Source organism: Python bivittatus, unplaced genomic scaffold (assembly GCF_059951505.1).
Source record: "Python bivittatus isolate LINGU-HERP-01145 unplaced genomic scaffold, Pbiv_v1 ctg000580_np1212, whole genome shotgun sequence".
Taxonomy (NCBI): Eukaryota; Metazoa; Chordata; class Lepidosauria; order Squamata; family Pythonidae; genus Python; species Python bivittatus.
Window position 1 is genome coordinate 16,693,373 of NW_028277087.1, and position 15,605 is coordinate 16,708,977.

The 15,605-nt window shown below is 38.6% G+C and overlaps 1 protein-coding gene across 1 annotated transcript in view; it reads right to left on the minus strand.

Annotated features, from left to right (window-relative positions):
* The window catches only part of MROH2B (maestro heat like repeat family member 2B), a 66,296-nt gene that overhangs the window by 31,952 nt on the left and 18,739 nt on the right, over window positions 1–15,605 (minus strand). The window contains exons 11-21 of the mRNA XM_025168946.2: window positions 15,523–15,596; window positions 14,158–14,280; window positions 12,543–12,653; window positions 11,543–11,681; window positions 9,497–9,537; window positions 8,307–8,439; window positions 6,738–6,784; window positions 5,292–5,399; window positions 4,697–4,816; window positions 1,811–1,936; window positions 620–772 (exon numbers count right to left, since the gene is read on the minus strand). Coding sequence (XP_025024714.2) covers window positions 620–772; window positions 1,811–1,936; window positions 4,697–4,816; window positions 5,292–5,399; window positions 6,738–6,784; window positions 8,307–8,439; window positions 9,497–9,537; window positions 11,543–11,681; window positions 12,543–12,653; window positions 14,158–14,280; window positions 15,523–15,596 — 1,175 coding nt within the window. The remainder of the gene's footprint in view (window positions 1–619; window positions 773–1,810; window positions 1,937–4,696; window positions 4,817–5,291; window positions 5,400–6,737; window positions 6,785–8,306; window positions 8,440–9,496; window positions 9,538–11,542; window positions 11,682–12,542; window positions 12,654–14,157; window positions 14,281–15,522; window positions 15,597–15,605) is intronic.

The window sequence follows — 15,605 nt, forward strand, 5'->3', positions numbered from 1 at the left end:
AGGAGAATTGGATGACTTGCCAAACAACAAATTAAACGGTAGAAGTAATGCATTTTTTAAAAGAAAGAAAGCAAAGTGTATATTCTTCCCTCTTCCCCCGTTCAGCTTGCTATAGTTAATAATATGCAGATGAGGTTCCACTGCTACCCAATTCAGTTATGACACCTGAACCCTGGCAAGCAGTAAGCTGTAGTGCCATTCCTTGACCATCAGACCATCAGGCTATTTATTTATTTATTGATTAGTTTTGTACGCTGCTGCAATTAACAAAGACTTGCAGGGATTTCACTCTGTAAGTAGATGGGTCTTGATCATCCCACCCTCACCCCCACCCCCCGAACAAAGAAGATTGTGATATTTCCAGCTCCATCTCAGAGTTAGTCCATGTCAAACATTTTGCAACAGGGTAGGGATATAGAAAGTTGATTGACAACATAAGGTCTATCCAGCCCAGTACTCTCTATTCTGGATTAGCTTTCCAGGTTCAGTCACTGATCCACAAGCCCTCCCTTTTAGTCAAACATAAAGACTACAGAGTCTGCTGGAAAGAAAAGAAAGATTGCAAGAAGGAAATGAAGAATCAGTTTCTCAACGGTAGAATCAAAGGTCTTGCACTTGCCTGACAGCTCCTCCGGTAATGGTAGAGGACTTTTTTCATTATGCTGGTCTCCACCCTTGGGAGCAGGAGCTCTTTTGGGGCTCGCAGTGCCACTTTGCCATAGGCAAGCATCAGGGTCTGATGGATGTGGCTTCGCCTACCTTTGTGGTAGTCCTGAGCAACATAAAGAATTAAGAGGCAGAGCAGGTTTTTCTCTAGTTTGGTTCATGTTTTACCTTTAACCTAGAATTAACATCCTTTTCCCCTTTTTGCATAGATTTCAGACAACTATTGTCCACCCCCTTTAATATTTTCTTTGTTGGCCTTTTGGTTTTCTGTAGAAAATATGCAGATTTTTTTCTGTATAAAATATTCAGCCTATCAATGTGGATTGGCAAAGCATTATTACAGCTTACAGAGTTACTGTGAAGCCAACTTTAGTTTTAATTTGTAGTTTTCTCCTTGTGCTTCTAACCCTCTTATTATCTGCTGTTTCCTCTCAGGCTTCTTAATGATCCATTTCCTTTTACCTTAATATGTTTGTGGCAATCATGATGGTGGCTGTGCAACACTTTGGCTTCAGTTTCTAAGAAACATCTTCAGAGTATGTGAGAGAGAAAATACAGTACCACTTGCTGACTTGTTAAAGCAGCTATGTCTGTTTCAGGATTGTGCAAAGCATTGCATAGCCCTATTGATTTCTTCTTTTTAATAACATATTACATTTTATCTCAAGGATCTGGCAAGTTCAATTTCCTATTCCTGGTAGATTTCAGGCTCTTTGGCTGGACTTACACATAAGCCACAATGCAGTTTATTTGGCATTGGCTTAACACACTGTGTGAACCTAACCACGGTTTATGGTTTAACATGTGCAAACCCAGCCATTTATAGTTTATTCAATAAACCATGGTTAAACAATCATGGCTTAATATAATGTATGAATCCAGCTCATGCATTTTAGGGGTAGAAAGCAGCACCTATCACTGAAAATAATTAGTGAATCAATGGAGGTGAACCATTCAATTAGTGAATCTTTGGTTTCCTTTCCCTCCACAGGTCTTAAATTCTGATAAAAATAAAAAAGGGTTTTGGCTAAAAGAAGAATGTTGTCCATATATTAGAAAGTGGAAGTAGAAGAGTAGATATTAAATTCAGTATGACTTACTATTGAATAGTCATGTACTAGAGCTGAACTGCCAGCTTATTTACCTTATAGCGACTGATAATCATTGACATCTTAATTTTCAGGTGCATCCCAGCTCCAAATTCATGCAGTATGGCCAATGTTAGATCCAAATGACCCACGGCAGAAAAGGACAGAATCTGGATGACTTTCTGTAAAGGGAGAAAAAAAAAATATTGACCAATATGATGGTTCCTATAGCTTTCCCTGGGAGTTCATATGTTGAGAATGTACTGGCAGGGAATTCTGGAAGTTCTAGCTCCAATGCATCTGGTAGACATCAAGTTAGAGAAGACTGCTTTAGTGGAACATGTCATCCTCCCAAAGAGAAAGTGATTCTTTGAAGCCAAAGGTTCAAATTTTCAGATCAGTCTCCATTTGAACCCTTAGGTTTTTGAAAAAATCCAGATTTTAGGTGGGCTTTGCACTGAGCCAGTGTAAGAGACCAAAAAATATGACTGAATGAGGACTTGGACAATGGGTTTGACAGTCATGGAAATGCATTTGGGGATACAGAGAGATTTCAGAGAAAGGAGGAACGATGTGGAACTGGAATTAACAGAAATTAACACTGGAATTAACACTGCTTTGACTACAGTGTTGTCCTAATGCCCTTTCTGGACTATGTTCAGCATGGCCCCTGATTGATGGATTCTCCTACTTCTTTACTGGAGAAAACAAGCAAGCAAGCATTATAGTTTTACCTTGGTTTTTTTTTGGTTACCTGGTCTATAAAAGAGGAAAGTGGCAGGACTCTTGTCTATTTGACCTGTCATTTTTTAAAAAAAAGATAAGGTCCAGTTTCATTGCTTCATCAATGAACTTGTGAAAAAAAAAGAGGACATGTTTATTGTTTCACTGTTTCTTCTGTGAACTTGTGCAAAAAACCCCCCTAATTTTTTCCACTCCATTGGTAAACTTGTAAAAAAATGGCTGTAAAGGGAAGGAGCAGTGACTGGAGGTGGGAAGGAGTGATCCTACTACAATGCTCAATAGCCTTTTGGAATGGAGGACTTTGGCTACAAGGAAATGAAGCACCGCAGGTGAATTGGACAACATCATTTGAGCTGACACAAGTCAGAAAAAAAAATGTTTTTTCATTGCCTGGCTAGGTGAAATTAGAGGATGATATATTGTATTAAGAATGTTGATTATAACAGTAAAATCTAATACAGACTAAACATAAGGAAAAGAGAATAGAAAGAAGTAAAATGTGCAAGAAAAAAGAAAAAAAGAGAAAAGTAAGAGAAAAGTAAGAATATAATAAAGAGAAAAGAAATATATAAAGAAATGACTTCCAACCTTCATCACAAAAGTATAAACAAATTTAGTGACTCTTTGCCCCCTCTGAGGTTACAAACATTTACTCTTCATCCCATGTTCCATCTCTTATCTATAAACAAATCCATAAAACATCATCTTTTCAGTCCTGGTGTCAGTAGAAAGTCCATAAAGGGTTGCCAGAAGTAACAACATATCTTGTTTTAACCTTGATCAGATAAACCAACTTTATATTCCTTCCTTTTACTTCTAACAGTCTTAATCTTTAGTTCGTTCATTCAAATATTATTGTAGGATTTATTTCTCTTCATTTCTTTTTTGTCCCATCACACAGAGTTCTTCAAGCCTTTAACAAGCTCTGTTGTAAATCCAACAGGAAAAAATTATGCAGGTCACTCTCTTGGTTTATCATTTGTCTTTCCCTTTTAAATTTTAAAACCTCAGCCAGTTTCTTTTGTAAATCCAGTGAAACATCCTTTCTAAGTCATTCTCTTGGCCTGTCAGTTGTAAATCTGATTTCGATACCATTTCTATTTTGTCAGATAAAATTTGTTCTACATCTGTCATTTCTTCAATAACATCTTTTGGACATAGTCTATCCATAGAAGCAGATATCATTACTGACATTGTTGATATTGTGGCTAGTAATTTCTGACTCCATACTTCAAAAATCTCCTTCAGTATTTTCATTGTTATAATGTTCTGCAACATTTTACAGGCTTGTAAATCTTTCCTCTACCTAAAAATGTAGTCCCCTCCAGTGTCCAGTTTTTGAAATCATGAAATTGCTTATCTTTGTTGTGCCTTGTAAAAACAAAAACAGAACCTATTTCCCACTAGAAGCTGTTTGTTTTTCATAATTAATTTCAAAATCTTATTGTAAAAGTTTAAGTGTTCCAATTTTATATGCACCCTTAGTCCATTTATAATTTTCTAAGATCAAAATCTTATTTGGCTTTTTACTGTTAATTTCAGATTCTTTATATTCTTAAGCTTATGATTCAGGATTGAAACACCTGGCGTTTTCAAACTTGTCATTCTGAAGGCCTCTAATAACTTCAAAATAGTTAATGAGCAAGTTCTGAAAGTGATTAGAAAGTGAAATTTGCGAAGTTAGTGTCCTTTAAAAGTCTCTGCCATAGTTGCGAGCAAGATGGCTGATCCCATTATCTCCTGGTGCTCAGACCTGTGGAAAACCACTGTCCTGTGGTCTCCTCGCAAGGAGCAGCCATCCAGAACACCTGCAGGCAATCTCTTGTCCTCTACTTAGATGGAGAAGTTCCAAGGGACCGGTCTATTGACTGGCTCCTTGGTCTTTGCTGTGGTCATCGACAAAAGCAGAGCCACCTTCAGCTAGCCATACCTCCCCTGGAAGTCTCAGACATTATTCTTCTCAAGAAATGGTCAGTGGGCTGTTCTTGCACTAGGACAAGCTGGTCATTTCGATCAGCTTTAGAAAGCTGTGTGGGTTGCAGATAAGATTCTAGATTTGGAAGGAGCTGGGCTCTAGCCCCTGCTCAGCCATAAAACTTCCTTTCTTGGCTGACAAGCAGGTGTGCAACCACCAGGTCAAACAAAGACACATTATTTCAACAGTAGAGAAGAGGTAAAAATTGGAACTAGTAGCTTACATCTCTCTCAGATGCTTTCATATAATCAGCATTTTCTATCAAGTTCTGCATCTTGCTCTGAACAAAATTTAAATCCTCACAACTTGTCAGGGAAACTCCCAAAGACTTACAAAGGAAACTCTGAAAGAAAAAGAAGTGAAAAAAGAGAGTACATTTCACTGAACGCAGTGAGAAACTTCTTGACGGAATGTGGAGTTTGACAATGGACCAAGTCACTTTGAGCACAAGAGCATAACTTTCTTCAGGCCAAGGACTGCACATAACCTTCAAAGAGCAGCCCAAAGGGCCATACTCTGAAAAGGCTGGACAACATTAAAATTAATCTGCATTTAAAATTAAAATTAGTGTTAATTAAATACATGAGTATGATCATTGCCTATTTTATAACAGTAAGAAACACAAAACACATGCAGCAGTCACACAGAACAACAACCACAAAAGGCAAAAGATGTCTACTTCTAGGCAAAATCCTTCACCTCTGTGTTACTAGTAGCTGGTAAAAGGTGACTGGTTCATATTTGAGAACCAAGGCTTCAAGTCATCTGTAAGTCCTGAACAAATTAATTAGAAATGCTGCTTTCAGAGAGGAACTGACCTTTTCAGTTGACTCATCGGAATAACTGCTCATCTGACTTTCTAATTCTCTACTCAGATTCTGGGTCCACATGCTATCATCAATGGTTTCCAGAGATCTTCTCAGAAACTATGGACAAAAACAAACAATTAAGTGACTTGAATTATTGTTGTTATTGACTGACTAAGCAACCCTGTGATCTAGTACTGTTACTGGATTACCTTTGCCTGAATACTTGCAGATTCACTGGAATTACTGCATCTAGAAGTTAGCAGAAAAACCTATTCCTGACTAACCAGTATCATCAATCACACAATTAATTAGATTTATACCACACCTTTCTACTCTGGAGAACACTCAAGGAGCTAAGAGAATTTAAAAAACAAAAACAGACTACGAAAAGTTAAAAACATAAACTAAAAATGTCGCAAAATCATTTGACAATGGAAAGCCCAGTGAAAGAGTGCTTCTTTGCCAATTTCTTTCTTTTTAATCAATCATTTTTTTAAAAAAGAGAACAGACAAGTGAAAGAAAAAGAAATAAATAACACAAAGATATAGTATCAGGAAGAGGACAGAGAAGTTGCAAAAGTTATACAGTTAGTGCTCAGTATATTGTTGATGAAGGATTAACATGAAAAACAAAATAGGTTATTTTTAAGAAAAAGGAAAATAATTTTAAAGGGCTTTTTACATCTCTGATATGAATGCCAATATCTCCATTATTTTATTATTTAAAGATAAATTACCTAACAGGAAAAAAAGAAAAGAAAAACAATTAGAGATCAATGTTTTTCCTCAAGTTTCAGGATCAGTTTCTCCTTTTATTCCTTCAAAGCAGATAACACATGTCCCAACCATTGGCCCCAAAACATGGAAATCCCAATGCAAAAACTGCTAAGTATACAAAACTTCAGTCATTACAGTCCAGGCACCAGAAACTCCCTTGTAACTTATTTTTTCTAGCATTAGAAGGAAGCATATCTGAAAATCAGGAATGGCCTGGCCATTCTCTAGAAGTGGCCAATGACCAAGGGGTTATTGCCTTAATAGCCATAACGGTCAAGTAGATGGAAGCTAGAATACCTTTTCTTTCTGAGAAAAATGTCATATTGGCCCTTAGGATCTTAGATATTGCCTTTGCTTACAGAACAACTCCAGGAAAGATGTTTGTTAGATTTTCATCCTGTCTTTCCTTCTAGAGCCCAGGGCAACATACATAGTACTCCTTCATTCAATTTTTTTCCTGCAACAAACTTGTGGGATATTATATAGTTCCTCCTCCTCCTCCTCCTCCTCCTCCACCACCACCACCACCACCACCATTCTGCTTGCTATTCCTCATTTACGATGGAGAGTGTTTCACAGCTCTTCAAAGGGTAACAGCCCAATAACCAGGTCTTCAGTTTAGCTGCCAGAGGTCTCCATCCCAGGCCTGTGCCAGATGAAAACTTAGCAGCAACTTACCTGCAGCAACTTCCGCTCCCATTGGTCTCTGCTGGTCTCTGTTCTTCCTGCAAAAAAAGATAAGAATGATTGTTCCACTCAGATTATGACAACTGAATATAATCTCTGTGTGTGCCTTCCAAAAGTTAAAAAGAAATACCCATTACTTCATTTTAACCATGAAACTGACAGCATACCTATTTTTATTTTTAATAGATAGTAATGTACTATTTGTTTATGAAAGCCAGTTTGGTGTAGTGGGTAAGGCATCAAGCTAGCAACTGGGAGACCGTGGGTTCTAGTTCTGCCTTAGACACAAAGGCAGCTGGGTGACCTTGGGCCAGTCCCTCAGCCCTAGAAAGGAGGCAATGGCAAACCACTTACAAAGTCTTGCCAAGAAAACTGCAGGGACTTGTCCATGCAGCCGCCAAGAGTCAAGAATAACTTGAAGATACAAATTATTTCTTTGCTTACAATATTCCTACATAATGGGAGACCTTGTGGTTGCAGTTGGGCTCTAGGGAGCAGTTGGGTTTTTGCTGCTGAGTCTCCCTCCCTGATGCGCAATAACATCCCTGCCTGAGCGACTTGTTTCCATTGCTGGGTTGGTGGCGGGAACCCTGAGGCTGATAGTCGTTGGGGATTTTGAATTGCCCCTTCCAGGGCTGCCTTTAAATGAGCCTTGAAAACTGGCCTCTTCCTACAGGCCCTGGGCTAAGGTGGTTGTTGGGCCCCAATAGGTCGGGCGTTATATGGGAAAGAAGCCTTTTTTGTTCCCTCTGGGCAACTGCAGTCTTTTTGATCCTATCCTTTTTAAATCTGTAAGCTGCTCAGAGTCATTCTGGAGTTGGGTCACCCTAGAAATGTATTTTATATTCATACATACATACATACTATAATAATTTGGGGAAGTCCATTCTAAGAACTTTAAGCCATTTAAAGAAATAAAATAAAATATAAAATACATCACTCTTGTTATAACTCTAATAATAGGAAAAAATCAGTAGAAAGAATTTCAAATGCTGTTTGGAAAATTTGAAAACCCTGGGAAATTAAAGTCTTCAGCATGCAACCCCAAAGGCCACAATGTAGTCATCAAGCCTTCCCAGGAGTATTATTTAAATCAGGCAAAAACTGATTTACATGAGCCTACCTAATCTTGCTATTAGTTTTTTCATAGCTGCCATAATAGTGCTGCCTGCCTGCCTGCTGCCCCCACTCCAACCCCATCTTCCCAATGACTTCTTACTGCTGCTGCTGCTGATGAAGATGATTTTCTTGCTATTTTGGGTAGAGGCTTCAAGGATTTTCAATGACATGGATGTCTTATGCATCTGCAAGTCTTAAGACACCACTATGCCTCTTAACCCCACTCCCCATACAAAGAAGGACTGAATTTTTAGTTGTACCCACTTTGGGTTCTGGGGACTACTGACGAGTTACATGTGGCCTTCAGCCATGCTGTTTGTGTCCCTGCCATAGGGACTAAGAACTTTAGTGAAACAAGTAAGATTTAAACAGATTAGGATGGGTGACAGTCAGAATGGAACATTCAGATTTTATTTTATTTTATTTTTATCATCTACTAACCTTGGAAGGATTCCCAAAGAAAAGGAACTTGTTTTGCCCACAGTTTCCTGACTGCTGGGTGGATGTTGCTATGGAGGACATGTAAAAGTTGAAGGGCCCAACCTCCTCTTTGATTAGGATTTGAGGCCAAGACCTTTTGGTGGAAAATGGAGCAAAGCAACAGGATTAGAATCCCAGAGTCATCTTTAAACATAAAACACAAATATATGGTTTATGAAGACTGAAGACTGAAATCTTAAACAGGGGCTGGAACTAAAGCCCTATTAAGACTAAGCAGAGTTTCATGCATAATCTCCAAACATCTGAATGTTTCCCATGATGGTAGACCTTCATACTGCCCAAAGAACTTGGTGGTGATATAAATATTACAGAAAGCAGAATTAAGTGTTGGGAGATCAGCAGTCAGATTTCAATCTCCTATCCTCAGTATCTGAAATACAAAAGAGGACAATGGCATCTGCAGCAAACCATGATGACCCCCAAAATGATGACATACGGTGATGAAGTCATCATACAAATGCCACCATTGCTTTCTTGTGTTCTGGTGTTTGATGGTATAATCTGAAAACAATAAGATGTCACTTTAGAACAGTGTTTTTCAACTTTAAGATGTGAGGACCAAGTTCCAGAATTCCCCAGCCAGCATGGGAGTTGAAGTCTACACATCTTAAAACTGCCATGTTTGAAAAACACTGCTTTAGAAGATTGTCTTTCAGAATGATGTTTGACTGGGTAAGGGTAGAACTTCCCAGAATATGATGAACGTAAAAGAAAATTTAAAAAATCATACTTCCACAAATATGTTTCAATTATTTCCCCACTAGTGACTGATTATAGTGATTCTTGAGTCATCTAGCCCTTACTGTGACAAAATAATAGTAATCAAGACAGGATTTGTATCACTTCAAAAATGGCTGGGTAATTCAATGAAACCAGAAATCAATAATGAAGAAATAGTCTTTGTAAGAGGAAGCAGTTTGATCTCAGTTTGCTATGTATCCCTTTACATTTGAAATGAATATCCAGGTTTCCAAAATTTCTGTCTGGTCTGACACAAGAAATAATATAACAAACCTCTTTTGAAGTTACTATTGTAAGTAGCATATTGTTTATCTAATATATTGAGTATATTATGAATATTTATACTTAACTTTGAAAAGGAAAATATGTTTTTTGTAAGCATTGCTCACCAGAAGCCTTGCTACCAATCCTTGGGCACTTGGAAGGTTTACTAAAAGGAGAACAGCAACAAATATGTGTTATAGCAGTTTTGAAAGAATGCAATCATGTTTTGCTATTCATTTCATATAATTCCCAAGTTTGCTTTCCAAGATAGCTTTCAGGAAGGATGAATTTCCTTCTAATTGTTTCCAAGTCTGAAGTGATATAGCAGTTTGTACCTATATGGATAAATAGGATGGGATCACTATTCACAGACTTTGAGTCTAGATCATTGTTTCCCAAACTTGGCATCTTTAAGATGTGTGGGCTTCAATTCCAAAAATTCCCCAACCAGCAAGCTTTTTCTATCACACCACTCATTGATGCCCATGAGGAACAGCACCTTTTATGAGCCACTAGATTCATTAGTGTGCTTTGTTTCTGTTCCTTGCTGTATTTTTATTGGTCAATGACTGAAATAAAGTTTCTTCTTCTTGCTGTAGGGAATTGCAAAGTAGCAAAGTTAAGAAAAGATTTTTACATTCCATCTGCTCTTCAGGGCTAGTTTCCTGCTTCCTATTCAGCAAAATCTCTTTTTATACCAGTTTCTTCTGCAAAGTCCTGAACAATTTCAGCTCTAGTGCTGCAGAATATCTTTCACAATTCCTTTCTCCCACAATCAGATCTGTTCATTATATTTGCTGTTCCATTTAGCTCTCTTCCTTGTTAAGAAGTACTCCTTTGTTCACTTTTGCTATAGTATCTCCACCATCCTGAACAAGAATTTTTTCTCCTCCCCTATGAGTCTAGATTAGTGCTTCTCAAACAGGACTTATTGTTCCAGTCCTCCTACTTTTTCGTTAGACATTGCAGTGAGCTGCACTTGATGCATATCCAAATCTTATATACCTTCTAAACTGCCTGAGGCAATCTCTGCTTTCTCAGCAGGAACCAATCATTCAGTCATACACAGTGAGCACCTAAGCAGCTCTCAAGACCCATCACTTGCAATCAATATTTATTCAAGACACATTTTCAACACAGAAAGCTCAGCACACAGCTGGTCTAGCCACTCTTTCCCTCCTAGAACTTTGCTGCCAAACATCACTCATTATTACTCTCCCTGTTCATAAAGTCATGATTTTTAAAATGGGAGTTTCCCCCAGCATAAGCCTTCCCAGGGCGATTTCCTTTCTCTGATGTAATCTTTTAGCATATGGAGTTCTGACTGGAGAAGACAAAAGCTAATGGACTCCATTTGATATTGACAGTGCAGTGACTGAGTGAGGTCTTGGTAGATCTCCCATATCTCCTATCGTTTAAATTTAAGGCACAAAGTGATAATACGTTGTTCAAAAGCCTAAGTCTCACTGAGAAGGTAAGCCTATCTTTCACCATATCTCTTCTGATTTACATGAATGAGGTTCCTTCAAGATGTCTCCCCAAATGAAATGCTTATCCATGGGGGGGAAAAGCCCTGCACCCATAAACATCATTCCGATAGGGACATCTGGATATTTACAGTTGTGAGTGTAGGGAGAAATAAAGCTCCTCCTCCATTGTTTTTAAATGGACAGGTTGCATGCAGGGAAGCCAAGAAGTAAATTAGTATGCACGTCAGGATGCAGAAGTGACCAGTTAGCATTTTAAAATACCATATATTGAACAAAGTCCCTTGGTATATGCCAAAAAAAAAAAAAAAAAGTTAACCTTAACCAAGTAAGGCAAAAACATACAATAAACCAATGAGTAATGGATACATTGTGCTGTGCATGTTTATATCTATTGTAAGCATTCCCATGTTGGTATTTGCTCCTATGGGCAGATCCAGTGATGGTTACTGAATAATTTTTTCTCTTTACCTGGTGGCTTCCTCTACACCTTGAGCGTCACATCCTTATTCCACCACACGAGACATCGCATCCGCCATTGTTTGGCAGTTCTTCCTACCCTAATCCCTACAGATGCAGCCTTCTAATGGAGAGGGTGCAGTTTCACATTGCTTTGCACAGAATCAGCCTTTTGGTGCAACATTTTAATTTAAACACACAGAATAGCATCCGCCATCCACCCACCTCCTTTACATGATCCAAGGAAAAGAGTTGATTCGTCTGGCCGAAGGATGGCCAGCTCTTTCAAACATCTGCAGAGGGGGATCAGAGTGCGAGTGTAAGGAGCTGGCACCACAAAGACTAGGAGTTTTGGCCACAGAGCCTGCAGAAAGAAGAGAGATGGGATTCAGTATTTATTCTGTTCACACTTGGTTCTGTTTTACCAGACTTCTGGGATTAAACTGAATATTCTAAAGCAAATATTCTTGGACAAAAAGGGGCAGGATGGACAATGCTTTACCAAAGGCTGTTTTGCCCATTTTTCCTCTGATAGATGCAGAGTGAGGAAGGAAATGCTGCCTTCATTTTGATCTGGTTTTCGAACATCACCAGACAGCAAAAACTGAGCTGACTTTCAATGAAGTCAGTAATTCTGACCTCACTCTGCTGTTGTACACATTTAATATTAACAGATTTAAATTATAAAATTAACCCTGCAGCTAAACCTCCCACATATCTGGCAGAATTATTTATTTATAATGCAACAACAGCAGGAGCTATACTTAACACTGAAAAGTCAGCAAATTTAGTGCAGCTATTGAAGAAGAGCATTCCAATGCTATGGTACTACTGTGTAAAAAAGGTCCTTTTTGGAGACCCAACATTAATCTCCTAAACAAGAAGCAAAGCCTTTCCATAAGATCTTACTTAAGGGGAGTGGCTCATATGGAAACATGTAGAAGAATGTTTTTATACTATTCTATTCATTTATATTATTAAAAACTTCATTAATTTAATAAAATCGCATCTGTGATATTTTTATTTTGTTAAGATCATATTTTAATCACTCTGCTCAGGCTGGAATATAAAAGTATCAGGAAGGTGCAGAGACATCCAAAATAGAACAGGAGGGACTTGTTGCTTTCTCTACATTTTGCAGATAATCTAAGAATGATTACAAGAGCATGATGGATGAACTAGATGGAATATTTGTTCTTAGAACATTTACATACAAGGTACTCACTTTGCTCATTCCTTCTGCAGAAGTGTTCACATGCTCCAAGGCATCAATGCACATATCTTGAATATGCTCCTCTCTTAATTTTTCTTTCTGAGTCGCAACAGGGTCTTTCCCCTGTGATATCAAGAAGCATGAGAGAATAGTTTGACAAAGAAGATGCATTAATAGACTCCTGAAGTCAACTCAAATATTAGCTTCCCATTGCTTTAAAGAAAGATGCAAACGGATCTAATCTGGGATATATTACACTGGAGCCACTGGATTACTGTAATAGTATGTGGGAATGATCTTGGGAGACAGGAGGAAGAGCCTCAATGGTGGCAAATATGTGTAGCTCAGGGTTGAACTGTGGAGTCCTTGGGGTTCTCTGAGCTTGGTTCTTTTCTTGCAAACGTTTCATTACCCGGCTAGGAAGACCCTCAGCCTAGACAACAGTCTAATAAATGAAAATTGAGTCTGAGGGAGGAGGGGTGGCAAAAGTGTCACAGAAGGGATCCTCCCATAGTTTTGGGGAGAGTAAAAGTGAGGGATGGTAGGGGTACTTTCAGATTTGCAAGATTCAGTAAATGTAACCTTACAATAAAGATAGAGCTAGTACTCCTGGTTGTGCTTCTTGTCTGGACTACTTTGCAAGGGTAAAAATTTCACTGGATTTAGACCCTTCCATTAGGCAGAATGAGGTGGCCAGCTCAGGTGGTGGATTCTAAGGGGAGCAGGAATGATTCCCGTTGTTGCTAGGAAAGCCCACTGAATGAGCAAGCAGCCAAGGAAGCAGCCAGCCCTGGCCATGCACTCCAGCATGCATTGTGCATATTACTGTGCTCCTTGCTTACATTAAGCATACTGGCAGTACTGTACGGCAACCATTCTTTAAATGGGCAAGATGAAGCCTCAGTGACAGTGTGGCAGTTGGTAACTGTGGCAGTGCAACTGACAGTGTTGCACTCGGATTCAGTTACCAGGCTAGTCAGCTTTTGGAATTAAGAACATGGGAGATGCCACCTTGTCTCTCTCTCGAGGAAGCAAATGTCCTGGGTCGCCTTGTCTTTAAGTCTGCATTCAGCTAACGAAAACTGGAATGGTTAGTTTTTTTACAATGAACACTAAAGGGATCCCAAGGAAAAAGCCAAAAGTCCTGCTTCCTCCAAGGATTTCAAACTATATATGTTAGAGAAAAAGAAGCTGATACTGATATATAACAAAACATGCTCAAAGTGGAACACTGGGACAGACATGTTTGATTCAGCTTATTAAAGGTAATAAATAGAATTTGTGAAAAATGGACCACCCTGGCATGGTTAAAATGGATGAGTATATATCCCAGAAATAGACTGCTCCAACTGCTCTGAAAATTTCTTAGGAGAGTCTCTGTTTAAGAGTTTTTCACATAGAAAACTGTGAATTATCCTTTGCTTTTATTGTCATGTGCAGGTTGATGGCTGTTCTAGCTGGGCCAGGCCATTCCTAGCAACTGAGAAGGATCCAGGTGTGCGCTTGCAACTCCATAAATAGGTCCCTAGATGGTTCAAGTTAGAGCTGAAAAAAGTCAACAGCCTCCCCCCTCATGCTGTGTAGCTGCCAGATTAAAAATATTTTGGCTATCTAATGCTCAACTCACTGACAGGCTGACTGACATGGTAAACTGCTTGAAGATGTAGTCAACCATCTCCCACACTGCACAGCCCTCAACACTTTGAGAGCGAAGAAGTTCCTTAATAAAGCACAGAATAGCTTTTCTCACCTGTCATAGAATGAAAGAAGATGATGATGCAGATGATGATGATAATTATTACATTTGTATGCTGCAGAATCTTTATAGTCCCCCATAAGTAGCCTAAAACTTTTGCAAATGATGAGTTTATAGCCATGTTAACTAGGGATAATGGGAGTAGTAGTTTGAGAAGACTGGGTTAGCAAAAGGTGCCTTGACTACCAGTCTGGGTTGAACCAGCTCAAAATGCAAGTCAGGACACCAAGGACTTGTGTAAAGCAATTCCCTGCCCTGGAGAAATAATAGGACACCAGGAAGAAGACTGCTAGAATGTCTCTTTTGGATGAGGGGAACATAATTTTTTGAGGGTCAAGAGCCACATTCGATTAGCATATCAAGGGCCACACTCAGAAAAGAAGGCAAGATTTGGACAAAAGAAATGGGTAGGACAAGGACAACATTTTAATTAATTTTAATTTTCACTTAATTAGAATTAAATGCAGTTAGTACGATCACCCAGCCACAATTTAATAATTTGCCCTTCTATCAAATTAAAAATTACAATTTGGCAAAAATTATAATTCAACTGTGGCCAAGAGTTTGAAGAATACAAGAAATCCTGGGTCACAGACTGGGTGCTTGTGCATGCTGGGAAAGTTATACACAAACACACACACACACACACACACTGAATATATATATAAACTGTATATATATTCAAAATACAAATTACAAAAAAATTGGCAAAACATCTAAATACACTAAAGTCCCATTTTTAAACAAGACTACAGTATATGTAAACTTAATAAACCATTCCTAATTAATCCATTCCTCCTCAGTATTTATCAATACAGGCAGTCCTTGTTTACAAGCCACAATTGGGACCAGCAACTCGGTCATTAAGCGAAGCAGTTGGTAAGTGAAACATTATGATTTTACAATCTCACTTCAGCTTTTCTTTGCTTTACAGACCTGCATAGGTCGTAAATGCGAGGACTAGTTGCAAAGTTACTTTTTCATCACTGTCCGAACTGTAAACAATCACTAAAAAAGGCAGTCGCTAAATGAGGACTACCTGTATAGCTAAACAGTGAGAGATTTAGGACACCACCAAGGAAGTCCTACCTTCACACAGTACATAGTAAACTCTGGAATTTCCTTCCAGAAAGAGTACCAACTTAAGACAGTTTTCTGAATTACACTGCCATGAATAGCTGTGATTTCCTATAGGCTTTTGGTCTGAACTTGTATAGTTTTTCATAGGTTTCTTACTGTTTCACGATGGTCATCCAGAAGGCATTTAACAGCTTCCACAACTGGACGTTTTCTGCTTCTTGCTTCATATACTGAAAATT